General features: G+C 35.5%; 1 protein-coding gene across 2 annotated transcripts in view; it reads right to left on the bottom strand.

Moving 5' to 3' along the window:
- TRIM33 (tripartite motif containing 33) overlaps positions 1-16,036 on the bottom strand; it is a 115,048-nt gene that overhangs the window by 20,615 nt on the left and 78,397 nt on the right. For both annotated transcript variants that reach the window (XM_008697777.2, XM_040626877.1), the window contains exons 5-11: positions 15,733-15,849; positions 12,867-12,981; positions 10,624-10,770; positions 10,031-10,148; positions 8,358-8,632; positions 7,390-7,554; positions 3,648-3,848 (exon numbers count right to left, since the gene is read on the bottom strand). In XM_008697777.2, the coding sequence (XP_008695999.2) occupies positions 3,648-3,848; positions 7,390-7,554; positions 8,358-8,632; positions 10,031-10,148; positions 10,624-10,770; positions 12,867-12,981; positions 15,733-15,849 (1,138 nt within the window). The remainder of the gene's footprint in view (positions 1-3,647; positions 3,849-7,389; positions 7,555-8,357; positions 8,633-10,030; positions 10,149-10,623; positions 10,771-12,866; positions 12,982-15,732; positions 15,850-16,036) is intronic.

The raw sequence follows: 16,036 nt of genomic DNA, 5'->3' as shown, positions 1-16,036 counted from the left end.
TCTTGGTTCATTTGGTTAACTATTTCTTACTATACTTGTGCTTTCATGGTAACCACCTCTACTTTTAAAAGTAGATGACAGTAACAAGTGTTGGTAAAAATGTACAGAATTTTAAGTCCTCACACACTGTTGGTAGGAAAGTAAAATGGTGCATCCACTGTGGAAAAACAGTTTGGCAGTTCCTCAAAAACTTACACGATATATAATATGGCAATTCCACTCCTAGAAATTTACCACGGAGAACCAAAAGTTGTGAAAATCATACAAAAACTTGTGAAAATATGTTCACAGCATTAGTCCTACTAGTCAAAAAGTGGAAACCCAAATGTCCATCAACTGATAAGCCCATGAACAAACATGGTAAACCCATCCAATGGAATACTCAGCCATAAAAAGGAATTAAGTACTGATGCAGGCTATAACATAGATGAACCTAGAAAACACTGCAAGTGAAAGAAGCCTGGCATAAAAGGCCATATATTATATAATTCCACTCATGCCTAGAAGAGGCAGAACCATAGAAACAGAAAGTAAATTACTGGTTTCCAGGGACTGGGAAAGAGGGAAATATGACTGCTAATGGACAGAGGTTCTTTGGGGTAATAAAAATGTTCTAGAAATAGTGGTAATGGTTCTCAATCTTGTGCATATACTAAAAACCACTGAATTGTACATTTTTAAAAACTGGACTTTCTGGTAGTGAATTATATCTCAATTTTTAAAAGTAGGTGATAAAAAGGAAAGTCTAATATGATGTCCAGCTTTTCAAAGATGTGTGGCATCTATATTTCCTCCATCTGGTCTCTGTTAGAAAGCACTAAACCAAGGTCAAAGCAGCCCTAGCAAATTACGTTAAATAAGACATTAGCAAACTTCTTTTCCTTTTGAAAGTTTCTTAAGACCTGGAACCAAGTTTTACTTATCTTCTTTCGTATTCTCAATCCCCAAGGACTTTAGCATATTTACTAAGTGTTTAGCAAAACCTGAATGATTCTTTTAACACTATACATACCTCTCTCTTGTTGCCCAAAGCCTCTCAATAGTATACCTTTCCTGGCTACAATCCTGAACTACCTCCCTACTATCTCTATGGGTAGTGGGGGGGGGGGAACCAGACTTGTAATCAGGAGTCTGAGCTTTGAATTCCAACTTTTCCATGTACAGCGTGACTAGTCACTAACCTCTCTTACTCTCATCCATAAAATAGGGGTATCACATTATCACAACATGGTTTTACATATTAAACTGATATATACTGCCTGTGAAAATGCTTTGAAAACTATAAGCTTATAACTTCAGAAATTTTACTTTATAGGGGCGCCTGGGTGGCTCAGTCAGTTAAGCATCTGACTCTTGATTTCAGCTCAGGTCATGATATCTCAGGGTTGTGGGATCGAGCCCTACTTCAGGCTCCACGCTCAGCAGGGAGTCTGCTCTGAGATTTTTTCCCTCTGCCCCTCCCCCTGCTCATGCATGTGCACTCTCTCTCTCAAATAAATCTTCAAAAAAGAAATTTTATTTTTTATAGATGTATTCCCAAATTTCCCATTCTGTATTGTCCAGTCCTCTCAACACCAATACAACTACCATTCACCCCGCCAAGAAAGATCTCTCCTAATATTAGGGAAGTAATAAAATTAAGAGCATTCACAATGAGTTAGTGATTTTGAAACGATTTTGAAGTTAAAGAAACATCCTTTAAATAAAACTCATAAAATCTATTAACTACATAAAAATATTAAAATGCAATCAAGGGCCCCAGTGTCTTAGTAATTTCACTGCTCCTTGCTCCCATCATGACCCTTGACTCTGAGTAACTCATACAATGTATGAGAGGATGACTCAGTATTAACTTCAAAGGTTATATTTAAATTTATAAATAAAATGCTTTTTGTCAAGTCATTGACTTGGCTTGATGCGGACAAGCAGTCTGCTGTGCCCACTCTTGGTGCCTCAGTGCTTCCACCCACCCTGCCCACAAGCAGATCTACCAACTTGAACAAGTATTTCGACAAGCACAAGGAGTGCTCGCATGTTATACTACCCAGAGAACCTTCCAAACAAGTACCCAAAACCCATCTGATGTCCGAAGAGGAGTGGAGGAGACCTGGTGTCCAACAGAGTCTAGGCTGGGTTCATTACACAATTCATAAGCCAGAATCACAGACTGTTCTCTTAAACAACCTCTTCCAAAAATCAACAAAAATAAGTACATCTGGGGATCGGTAAACATTTTTCAAATTTAATGTATATGTGTATGTAAAGTAGTATTCAGTGAATACCTGAAAAATGCACAAATCATTCACCCGTAACCGCATGAGTTGTATTCTTCACAGCAACAGAGCTCAGTTAAATGCAACTGTAATTAAGTTACAATAAGGTGGTTTATTTTAATGTAACCTCTATACCCAATGTGGGGCCTGAACTCACAACCCCAAGATCAAGAGTTGCATGTTCCACTGATGGAGTCAGCCAGGTGTTTAAGATAAAATTTCTTCTAGTCAGTTTTTCTCTTAATATAAGTGTCTGTTTGACTTTGTCTATTACTTTTGTTTTATTTTTATTTTTTATTTTTTTTTAAAGATTTTATTTATTTATTTGACAGAGACAGAGACAGCCAGCGAGAGAGGGAACACAAGCAGGGGGAGTGGGAGAGGAAGAGCAGGCTCCCAGCAGAGGAGCCTGATGTGGGGCTCGATCCCATAACGCTGGGATCACGCCCCGAGCCGAAGGCAGGCGCTTAACCGCTGTGCCACCCAGGCGCCCCTACTTTTGTTTTAAATAAAGTTTGTATGCTGCATCAAAAATTATTTATTTATTTGAGAGATAGCGAGCATGCATGCAGGGGGGAGGGGCACGGGGAAAGGGAGAGAGAATTCCAAGCAGGCTTCACGCTCAGCACAGAGCCTGATGCAGGGCTCGATCTCAGGACCGTGAGCTCATGACCTGAGCCAAAATTAAGAGTCGGATGCTTAACTGACTAAACCACCCTGGCGCCCCCCCCAAATAGTTTTTAATAAAATGCTTTTAATTCAAATGGATTCATGAAGTTTCAGAAGGCACTGCAAGATATTTTTCTTCAGGAAAATGCTACAGGTGAAAGGGACAGAAGCCTCAGCGTCCCTTCACCTTTTCTATCTTCTACTCTTCACCATCACTTTCTCTCTCAGTAGGCACCACCTCCACCAAGTGTTTGCTATCTAGACCTTTCACCTTCTTCCTTTCTTAGTGCAACCTGTTTGCACAAGGGGTACACCATCCCTTTTGGACCTAACAGAAGACTGGCAAAGATGTGACCACATTTTGGTCCTGGGTCTCCTCTCTGGTTCCAAACTCATAGCAGGAGTGCTTTATCTAACAGAAGGCTTGTCTGCTGGCAAGTGGCAGAAAGATTAGCAAAGTTGATACAACTTTAAAATATTGAGGCATGCTAGTTTCAGCACACAAAACTTTAAAAAATCAAATATTATGCTCTATTCTTTGGAAATTTCAAAACATGTTGCTCCTGCAAAAGAAGGGGAGGGGAGGGGAGGGGAGAGGAGAGGAGAGGAGAGGAGAGGAGAGGAGAGGAGAGGAGAGGAGAGATACACCCTTAACTCCCCAATTAACATGAGGTTTTAAATCTCTCAGTCAACTTAAATACAAACCTGTATGGGTGGAATATCTGGCAATGATGGAAGGTTTTCAGGATTGGTAACTGAGGGAATTAGTTCTATTGCTGTAACAGATGGGCTGGTGGGACCTCGATTTGCATTTGCCATCGTAGCTGTAGTAGGGCTGGTTGGATTGATTGTGGTGTTGTGCACTGACACAACAGGAAAGGGTCCAGCATGCCCTGGGTTTGAGTGCTGTTAGGAAAAAAGATGTTATCATTACTTGATCTGCCAAGATATCCTAATATGAACTATACCTTCACAATAATTTTTAGTTTAGGAAAGATACCTAAGAGTTTGACACCTGTGACTAAGAAACAAAGAAGCAGGCATTATCTTAAGAATAGCCAAAACACAGAAGCAACCTGTGTCCATGCACAGATAAATGGACAAGGAAGGCGTGGTATGTATGTGGGTGTCCGTCCACGTACAAAATGTATATGTGTGTCTGTATACAGAATAGAATATTATTCAGCCATAAAAAATGGCAATCATTTGCCACAGCATGGATGGATCCTGAAGGCATCACACTAAGTGATGGACAGAGGAAGACAAATACCGTATGATCTCATTTATATGTGGAATCTTAAAACAAAAACAAATGCATAGAATAACGGTTCAGATTTGTGGTTTCCAGAGGTGGAGAAGGGGGAACTGAAGGTGGTCAAAAGGGAAAAGGTACAAACTTCCAGTTATAAGATAAAAAGTACTACGGATGTAACATGTGTACAATACAACAACAGTTTTAACGCCACTGTATGATATATAGGAAAGCTGTTAAGAAAGTATATCCTAAAGAAGATGTGGTGTTCACACACACACACACACACACACACACACGGAATATTACTCAGCCATCAAAAAGAATGAAATCTTGCCATTTGCAATGACATAGATGGAGCCAGAGTGTATTATCCTAAGCGAAATAAGTCAAAGAAAGACAAACACCATATGATTTCACTCATACGCAGAATTTAAGAAACAAAATAGATGAACATATGGGAGGGGGGAAAAAAGAAAAGAAAAAAGAGAGAGGGAAATAAACCAAAAGAGACTCTTAAAGATAGAGAACAAACTGAGGGTGGATGGAGGGAGGTGGGGGATGGCTAGATGGGTGATGGGTATTAAGGAGGGCACTTGTTGTGATGAGCACTGGGTATTGTATGTAAGTGATGAATCACTGAATTCTACTGAAACCAATATTGTGCTATATGTTAACTAACTAGAATTTAAATAAAAAATTTGAAAAGAAAAAAAAGTAAATCCTAAGAGTTCTTATTACAAGGAGAAAAAAATGGTTTTCTTTCCTTTTTATTGTATCTATTTAACATGATGGATGTTAGCAGAACCTATTATGACAATCATTTCACAATATATGTAAATCAAACCATTATGCTGTAAGCCTTAAATTTATACAGTGATGTACATCAATTAATCAATAAAACTGGAAAAAAAGAGTAAGCATTCTCTAACTTATAAAAAAAATCATAATTCAAACTTAAGCTTTTCATTTTCTTATTCATTTTTGTGTAGTATTTAGGAAAAGGCAGACCTGCCAGTAATTTTTGACTTGTCAACCTGGTGATATGATGTTATTTCAGAATAAAGATGTACATAAATAGATGATCTGGAAGCCCCCAAAGTTTTCAAACATCAGACTAGGAAAGCCATTGCTCTATTTATATTCCTCTTTGACTCTTTTGTCTTTTTAAAAATAAAAAAAAAAATGGTGTAGTTGTGCATTTGTAACTGATCAGGTAGAAAAATACAATGAATGTACAAACAGAAATAAGACACCGATTCCTGATTGTAATACTCGGTGACTTTAGGCAAATCACATCTCAGTAATTTAGAAATGTGTCTAATACCTCACTTGTCTCATTGTGAGGGACCATTAGGAGGATCATCTTTAAGGTAATATAGATAAAAATCTTCGGGAAACAAATTATACATATATCAATAAGTCAGAAATTTAAACATTTAAAATTCTAACATTCAGTGATTTCTATAGGAGCCCTGAAGCCTGATTCTGCAGCTTCCACATACTAACCGGTACATGGGTATGTTAACACCTTTAAGGAAATTAATGTCCATTTCTTCAACCTGCATATTTATTTTTTTCTAAAGAAAACCTGATTTCCCTAAGAATGTGCTAGAGTCTGCAGGTTCACCGCTTCTACTTCTTTCACAATTGCCCGTCTCCCACCAACCTCAAAACAGCATACCTCTGACCCAATCCTAATCTTATCTAGCATACTGCCCCAGGGCAGAAAATACTCTTGGAAAGACAAGCAAAGGTATGAGTGTCAAGTTGATGAAAACACACCCATCTCAAAAACCTGGTAACAGATCTCTAAGTGGGTTCTGATACCTGATGATCAACAAAAACAAAAAGACCTGAAGAAACTATCGAATGATAAAAAAAAAAATTTATCAAACAGTATTGATAGCTCATTTTGAGTTTTAGTTTATAACCTACAAAAGTTCAAACTGAGGGAAATGAAAAAATTCTTTTAATTCCCAGATACATGCTTTTGGGAACCAGTTTCCTGAGGATCATTAGAAAACAAAACCAGAAAAAAAACAATACTAAAAATTAATGTTGAATTCTAACTTACTCTAATAAGTAACAGACATACATACAAATATATATAAATGCACAGGAAGGGGAAAAAGGCTCCATCTATCTCATAAAGAAATGTATATCTAAAAGAATTTTACTTATTATGTTACCTAATATTCTTAAACCATGTAAATATACTTATGTTGTTTAAACAATTGTATAGGAATTACTGTAATGAAAATTTGGTCCAGAAAAAAATCTTTTTAAGTTTAATAATAGTCTTATTGTCGCTGGAAATTTAAAAATTTTTAAATTGAGAGAGATTTTTCCTGCAGAAAACTGCAACTAACATAGATCTATGTCTATCAAATTAAGTATATTAAGATAAAATTCTATAGAGAAAGTAGAAGAGGACTTCAAGTCCAAGGAGAAAACACAATAAAATTTTGACTTTCAAAAAAAAGCTTGCTGTGGTATTTGGGATTCTAGTGGATTTGTTTACAAGAATGATATAAGGATTTTATTTTTTATTTTATTTTATTTATAAAATGAACTATATTCTTTTATAACTAGAAATCACATGTAAAAGTAGCCTGATTTTATAATCTTAACTCCTATTCAAGTATAACCCTGCTGTTCAGGCAAAAATCAGAAAACATTTCTAAATACATTAATTTTTAAGAGTAGGCACATCTATATCCTTAAAAGAAACATAAGCAAAGAGAAGAAATAAATAAATAAATAAATTACATAGAGCGTGGCTCTATTGTTTTCAAAGTCCTTTTTATAGATTAGGTTCCAAACACCACATTAAAAGAGCAGAGGAACAATTTTAGGAAACTAAGGTTCTAATCTTGACTTTACCATTACCTCTTGTGATTGTGGATAAGTAACACGCTCCTTTGTTTTTTACTTCTGTAAAATGAATTGGTTGGACTGTATCAGAGGTTCTTAACCCACAGCATATAATGATAATGGGTTGAAGGCCATTAAAGAGGCTCTTAAATTGAATTCATGTGTATGTGTATTTTTCTGGGACAAGAAGATACACAGCATTAATTAAATCCTCAAAGGTAACAATGGCCACAAGCCCCCACCCCCAACTGATTAAGAAGAATGATGTCTTTTAGTTTTAAAATTGTATGATTCTTACAAATGTAACTCTAGGCATACTTGTCTTTGGAGGTGTGGCTGCATCATGGAATACTGAGGGCCGCTGTGCCTGGGTATCCCTGGTATTCGGGCAGCATTCTGAGCCAATCTCATCTGATGGGCTTGGAAAGCTCCACAGTTCATGTTGCCTCTTTGCATTGTTTGCACACTGATCAATCTCGGAGGCTACAAAAGGCAGAAATTGCATTTATGTAATAATATTTTTTATAAATTTACCTTTCAATTATAAAATGTTATGGTACAAATCATTCAGTCAGGACAGAAGGGCATAAAGTAAAAAAATATAAGTCACATTCTCCCCATCTCTAGCCCCAATCCCTTCCTCTCAGTATATATGTGTGTATTTAAAGCCTATTAACATTAACTTATCCAACCCTGGATTAATGGTTTTGATTTGGATGGGGGAGAGGAGATCAGGAGAGATACAGGGATGGAAATGATTTGAACAAATACCTAAAGAACTTATCAGACTGGGGCACCTGGGTGGCTCGGTCGGTTAAGTGTCCGACTCATGGGTTTCGGCTCAGGTTGTGATCTCAGGGTCGTGGGATCAAGCCCTGTGCGGGACTCCACACTCAGTGTGGAGGCTGCTCTAGATTCCCTCTAGCCCCACCCTCTTCTTAAATAAATAATTAATTAAGAACTTCCCAGATCCTAGGCAAAAACTATCTGGCCCTCTGGCCCAAAACCACGTGTGGAAAACCAAAAATATCTGGTATGGAGGGATAAAATCCTGTGCTCCTCCACAGTATTAGTAAGTTAATTTTGTTTCCCATGCTAAGTATTTACTTAATACCCTTCTTCACATCTCCCCCAAATCACTTCCAAACCCAGAGCAAATGTTTAAACTCTTTGAGCTTTTTCCCTGCTAGTAACGTTGAAATGTGTAATTCATCCATACAGGACAGAGTATAATCTTGAGGCCTTCATAATTTTTGTCAATAATGTCATGATGTAATAATACTCACCTGCTGCTGTAACATCTGTGGGGCTGCTTGTCTAGGGTGCTGCTGTGTTGTTGTTGTTGTTGTTGACACAGGTGCAGGTGGTTGCTGCATTCTCATCTGTTGCAACTGCTGATGTTTCTGTGCATATACTTGTTGTTGCATGTGCTGGAGTCGAAGCTGTGCTAAGTTAATCTGTCCAGGGGTTTTACTAATGTGGTTTGTCCCTGGAGGAACTTGCCCAACTACAACATTAGGAGTATAACCAGGAGCTGGTTTACTCTCTATTACTAGATTACCTGAAGGATTTAAAAAATGAGAATAATTTGCATATAAACGATTAAATCATCTACTTTGTGGATTAGTCACTATCTTTTCCTCCTTCCTTTGACAACTATCAGCATTCAAAGCTTCTGACAGTACAGCAGAGATGGGAGCGAGGTTTAAAGATAATGAAGATCAGAAACAGTCCAAAGCCAAATAACTGACTTTTGATTCTTCAGAATAATATATTACCTGCCCTTGTTCTTTATTTACACAAATGCAGAGAAAATTAAAGATCTGAAAGAGACATTATCAGAGGAGTCCCATCTAGTCAGTCAAAATCAATTCTCCCGGAAAGATTCAAGGATACCTAAGATTGCTAATGCTGATGCCATCTGCCTTTGAATCGCCAAAGTTTGTAGGGCAGAGTATGACACTACTCCCAAACTGTCTGTGGAAACGTGGAATGTTTCAACCACTTACGTCCCTAAAAATGACAATTTTCCTTGCCTCTCACAGAGCCCACTGTTTTCTACGAATAGAACGCAAATTTTAGGAAGGTTTGCTACACAGGGCAGAGTTGGCAAAACTTTCTTAATGTGTCAGATATTTTAGGCCTTGCAGGCCACAAAAGATCTATCATATGTTCTTTTATTTTCATTTGTTTTTACAACCCTTTAAAATGTAAAAAACAAACTTAGCTACCATGCCACACAAAAACAGCTTGCCAATGCCTGATCTAAGGCTATATTCAAATTTTAATATACACAAAGATTACTTTTTTTAGAGAAATCCAAACACCTCTGCTTTTACAACTTCCAATGGTGAGGACCTGACTATTTTGAAAGTGAGTTTACTCAATCTGTAGACAGTTCTAATTGTCGGGAGGTTTTTGGTCTTCGTTGTAAACTGAGCTGTTTGTCTGTCTCCCTGTAACTTTCACCTATGGTCCGCAGGTCCACACTGTGGAGTAACAAGAGTGAAGTCCATTTCTCTTCTGTGTGGAAAAGAGCTACTCTCATCTTTCAAACATTCCTCAGTACATGACTTTCAAACACATCAGCATCCTGGAGGTCCTTCTCTAGTGGACAATTTGGTACAATTAATATACAAACTACTAAGCATCTAATAAGTTCTTCCAGAGAATGAAGCCCCATTTGCTAAGTTTTCGACATGAAACAGTCATTATCAATTTTAAAAGATGTGGGGGAAAAGTTAGCAATGATACACATTTTTAAAATCTACACATAGGCGATTCTCAACATTCTTAAAGAGGTCATGAACATAGCTCAAGTGAGTTTCCAATGAGGAACATATTTTCCAAGAAGTTTACATGTTAGAGTGAAGTTTTAAGTATCTAAAATTTGCTTTAGATGTTTTCTCCTCCTAATTCAGTGTTCCCAGTTACATTCATAAAACTAATTATTTCTCACCTAAATTGACTACATTCTTTGCCCAGAAGGTGGGATCACAATGGAAACGAATTGCTCCATTAGCAGCAGGCACAGGATCACACCGTGCTTTCAAAATATGGCGCAATTGAAAAGTAATCTTAAAGGGAAAAAATTCACATTAGTCTTAAAAATTGTAAGTATCACTTGAGAAAACATACATGATAGACATAAAAAACTCATGTAGCCCCACAATGTCAATCGCAGATAAGACAGTATCTGTTTAAAAGGCTATCTATATTAGCAATCAAACGCACATGCTTGAACTTCTGACATTTCTGGTGATAAACTGCATTATGATACTAGGTATCTTCAGGACAGTAAATACTGTATGATTCCATTCGTATGCAGTTCTAGAAAATAAAAGAAATCAGACTAATGGTTGCCTAGGGTCAGGAGTAGAGGGAAACAAGGAAACTTTTGTGGGTGACGGAAATTTTCTGTATCTTAACGTGGTGGCGGTTACATTTGCAAAAATGCAAAATCTATACTTTACACAAATGCAGTTCACTGAACGTAAGTACCTTAATAAAGTCAACTTAAAGACCATAAATATACTAGACTATGTGTCTCACCAGACGCTTGCTGTACAGTAGTGCTGTGCTGCTGCCACTCGCAATTGCCCAGTTTGTAAAGTTCATAACATGCTTCACCTGCCGGGAAAGGCCCGTGATGTCATTCTGCTGCTGCAGTAACTTCATCTGTCTTTCTTTCGTAACATTCTGAAACAGAACAAGAATTCAATGAAGAATTCTATATGAAAAATTCAACTCACAATTTTTAATGCAAATGAACACAATACCTACATTACTTCTTAAAATTAGGATAAGTTGACAAGCACCTCATTATTTAATGAGCCTCTGATCAAAAGAAAAGTCGCAAACAAAAGCAGAACTAAAACTTAAGTTCTCTAAGCTAACAAGGGACATTCCAGATATATAAAAATTAATGTTAGTTGATGTCTCTCTTTTCCTTCAGAAGATGAAAATGTCTTTATTAAGAACAGTGTCTATTAGGCTGATCCAATACACAGACTCTATGGCATAATGAGCTGACCTTTAGAAATACGATATACTCAACTCTATACTTTTCAGACCAAAGAAAATTTTGTGTTGCCAGTGCCACCTACTGGTGTAGCATGGGGTAAAGTTAAAATCTCTTCCTTTAAATACTTAAGACAAAATGAGAAACATAAATTCCGAAGTTCTAAGAGCAGAGTTAGGGAAACTTTTGAAATGACAAAAGTTCATAAAGAACAAGAAAGTCAGTAAGAGTTGAAGGACCAATTTTGGGGGAAATGCTGCAAAGGAAAATTAAACTATCTGGGAACTAGAACTCCTAGAAGCAACAGGTGATGTCCTACACTCTTTGACATTTGGCATGCCAAACAATCTATCTTAACCATTTTGGTACTTAACAATTTTCTTAATGCCTCAACTTGATTTATTGAAATTTTTTTTTCCCCTAAGAAAACAAGTTGCTCATTTCATAATGTAAAACAGGGGATAAAAGTATTCAACTGATAGAAGCTTGATTCACAACTTCCCTGGAAATCATCCCTTTTACAAAGCTTAGGAAAACCTCTATTTTACAAAGTTTAAGAACATATCATACTAGAAAACATCTATTGTTTAAATTCAGCATATTAGAAGTATGTGGCAGATTTATCATTCGGTATTTTTGTATATTTTAGTATTAAGAGGCATCTTTTCACTCAAAAATTCTTGAAACAGTTTAAGAACATGATTTTAGACCTATAGTTAAAATGTGTTTGCAGTAACTTAAAAGATTATCAAAAATCGCTGCTGCTCGGTGCTCTCCATTCACACAGTCCTTTTGAAAACAAAAATAGTAGAGTTAAATGCATCAGCTGGATATACAACAGGAAAGAGACCTCCAACTTGAACAGTATGTGTGAGAGTACTTTTAATCTCACAATTGTGTCTCAAAAAAAAGATATATTTCAAAAGACAAAATTCAGAAATGACACTGCCAACATATTTCTTTCATTTGTATGTAACTACGTGTCTAACATTTCTACAATGTTCTATGAAGGAATGGAACAGGAAAAAAACTACCGTGGAAATTTGAGGTTAATAGTAATGGAAGTTAAAAAATCAAATACATAGTTTAAATTGCTACCATTTAATGGTGCAGAAAACACAACCCTGTATCATCTAGGCATACTAAAGAGCACCAAATTTTGAAAACCAATGAACTGTGGTCAGTAGAGGCAACTCTGTTTAACACTTAGTTTGGATTTCACAAATTGACTGGATTCTTATCTAGAAATTTAAATCTACATATTAATCTCAATATATGCAACACAAAAACAATATAACAAAATTATCAGTAAGTTTAAAGTTTACAAATTTCAAAATGAGCAGCATTTTTAGCAAAACTATATGGAATATTTTTAAAATAAAGTGAAACACACAAAGGACTCAAGTAGACTCCTATATACATTCACATGTAAAAGTTAAATTGAGGCCCTATCTTGGGGGGTGGGGATGGGGAGGATGTAGCAGGTTGGCTTTGTCTTTGTTTACATAACATTTTAGTAATAATTCTTTCATTCCTAAGAGGGCAACACTATCTCCTAATTTATACAGCTAAAAATCAGTATTATTAAACTGGGCTGCAAATTAACTAACTCAATAAAGCTCTATTTTCCAATAGAAAATGAAATAAAAAAATGTTTTTAACTTTCTTTACTTCCATGCCCCCCCAACCAATCTAAAAGAGCTTTCAATAAACATTAAAAACAGCTAAAGAGCAACAGAAGCAGTTTTTGTTTTATTTTGGCTTTGAACCGTACCTCTAGCTGCTGTAAGAGAGATTTTCCTTTCTTATTAATTTCATTGATAAGGGTGAAAATGGCCACTTTAATTTCCTGTTCTACTCGTTTGTTAGTCTCATTTACTTCTTTTATCCTGAATAAGAGAAATGCATCATTAGGTTATCAACTTATCCTACGTCTCTGAATCATCAACTGTTACAGAAATTCATCCAACGGGGCACTTAAAGCGAGTAATTAAAATTAAACCTTTGTCAAAATGTACAACTTATGTTTCGGTAGACCTGAGCACTCAGTTTGGTCCAAACAAGTTATTTATACAAAGAACGGAATATTTAGTAATTTTAAATTAAGTTCATAAAGGCCAGTTTATTAATCTAGATGGCAATCTCCTTTAGTTCCGATGACATGAATGTGATATATAAACATCTGACATCAACAATTGCCGTCTAGTGTTAAAAATCTGGCAAGTTGGATCTACTTAACATTTTTCAAGAACAATGTGCAAAAGAACAATGTTGCAAACAGTAATTATGTGTTGAAATAATAGGAATTAAGCTTAGAAGCATTTATTTTCTCTTACAACTTAACCACTTCAAATGTGGGTTCTGATACATGCCCTCCCCCTTCCATAGGTTCTTCTCAAAATAGTTTTCCTACTATACAGAATTAAGAATATAAAACAACTTCAATCCATTTGTAGAAGAGTTGTCAGATGTTTTAGGATAGGTATAAGCTCCCATTTTGGTAATTAAAGTTTTGGTTGCAGACATGAAATAGCTGATACCTATTTCATGGAGGGGAGGGGTCCCACGAATATAAATATATAAAATGTTAAACAATCAAAGAAAGTAGCCTTCAACTTTTATACGTTCTACTTCTTTACAAAATATCACCCGTACTTTCAACCTCTAAAATGTCTTTTATTTGCCCAATTCAAATTTGAGTAACTTTAATATAATCTGAGTAATTATAATGCAATTTTCCCTCCTTTTTCTACACATCAGCGCTTGTTTGGGCACTTACTAGAAAATTTTATCCAATTCTGTCCTTATCTTATTAAAGTGAGTGGAAGATGTCTTTTTAAAAATAAGAGTGCTGATTACTATGGATAATATAGGATTCCGACTTAAAATGATTCAGCCAAAGACTAAAATCATTAAGCATGCTAAAAGCAGAGAACACTTAGCCATAGTCAGATTCTCATTAGATTTAAGCATGTCTACTATGTGTTCAATTGTGGAGAAAGAAATCAATGTCATTAAAAAATGGAGATAGGTCATTAAAGAATGTGTCCAAAGGGGTATTATTGGAGCTTTCCATACTTAAAAAAAAAAAAATCTTTCTGGAGATGAAATCATTAGTCTTTCCAACGCTCTGCAATTTTAACACATAAACTTCTTGTTCTACTTCTCTACACAGATTCAGAAACACATATACAAAATATGTACAAAACATCTGTACAAAAATATGGGACTGCCATATGAATCAACTCACTATTCTTTCTCTGAAAAGGACATTCATCTGTTATTTATGAGAAGATAGCTACCACCCTCTCCAATATCACCCACGACACAGAAGTATCACTAAAACATCCTGACATTTTCATAACAATTAACCATCCATGAATAGTGTATGTAATATATTAGTGTAGGTATATACAGCTGACCCTTGAGCAAAGTGAGGGTTAACAGCACAGCACCTACCCCCATGCAGTAAAAAAGTCACATATACCTCTTGACTCCCCAAAAGCTTAGCTAATAGCTACTGTTGACCAGAAGCCTTACAGCTAACATCAACAGCTGATTAACACGTTTTTTATGTTATATGTACTACATACTATATTCTTACAATCAAGTTAGCTAGAGAAAAGAAAATGTTATATTTATTGAAAAAAAAATCTGCAAAAAGTGGACCTCCACGGTTCAAATCCATGTTGTTCAAGGGTCAACTGCATTGTAACATCTACAACCTCAGAGTAGCCTTTATTTTCTTTTGGTATCACTTCTTAAGATGAAAGTTCTACCACCTTAGAGTCTATAATGTACTATTCATTCATTATCTATTTCATTACTTTTGAGTACCTATTGTAATTTTTAATCATTTTAATCATCATAAATTAACTTCAACATTCTACAAGTACCTAAAAGTCTCAATATTTGTGAAACTGAAAAATAAATACACTGAAAAATAAACACTTATTAACCCTATTCATACCTTCAGGAATATACAGATTTTAATTATGCCAGCTCCAAGTGTTCATCTTTCTACAGTGAGTTCTCACCTTGTTAATGTACTCATTTATGGAACTTATTCCAACTTGCCTTATCAATAAATAAATTCAGTTCATTTAGAAATGAACCTGAATAAAATTTTTAAATAGTGATGGTATTATTGATAAAAATAATAGCAACAGTTAAAATCTGAGGGTTTACTATGTGCCACAAACTGTGCTATACATTCATCTTATAATACTACTACTAAGAGAAGTAGAATTTTTAATTCTTGTTTTACAGATGGGAAGGTAAATTTACCCACCATTCTTCATAGCCTCTCCTCTATACTATGTTTTCCACATAGTTAAAATTTGTAATTCAACTCTCTATGTATTAATTGCTTTTTCCAGTTATTTAAGGCTTTACAAAGTCTAGAGTTTTGTTGATTATAAAACAGTCAAAGATGTATTTTCAGAGTATTCAAAATTTTGGTGAATTAAATCTTACTTAATTAACAAATATTATAATCCAAACTCAAACCTGTATCATTTACTCCTCCAAAAATATGTCTCCTATATATGTTTAATATAGAAGGAAAACATACATAAAATAGACCTACTGTGTTTAATAATTCTTAAAGTGAAATTATGGTTTTAAGACAACACACTTACCTATTCTGCACCTGAGTGGCAGCAAAATGAACATAATTCTTCTTCTCAAGAAGCTTAGCCAGTAGATTCTCAATTGCACCTTTCTGGTTTTGAAAAGCTTCTTCCAAAAACTGGTATCTTAAAACAAAAACAAAAACTACATTTAAAATGGAAAATTTACTATTAAAATTCTTTTTTTTATTATTTATTTAAGGAGCCTGATGTGGGGCTCAATCCCATAACACCGGGATCACGCCCTGTACTATTAAAATTCTTAAAATGAATTGCTACATGACTCAAACTTAAGACTTTACTTAAATGATCA

This window comes from Ursus maritimus, unplaced genomic scaffold (assembly GCF_017311325.1).
Source record: "Ursus maritimus isolate PB19 unplaced genomic scaffold, ASM1731132v1 scaffold_12, whole genome shotgun sequence".
NCBI classification, from domain to species: Eukaryota; Metazoa; Chordata; class Mammalia; order Carnivora; family Ursidae; genus Ursus; species Ursus maritimus.
The sequence above is the reverse complement of the archived record's forward strand: the minus strand, read 5'-3'. Positions and strand labels throughout refer to the sequence as shown.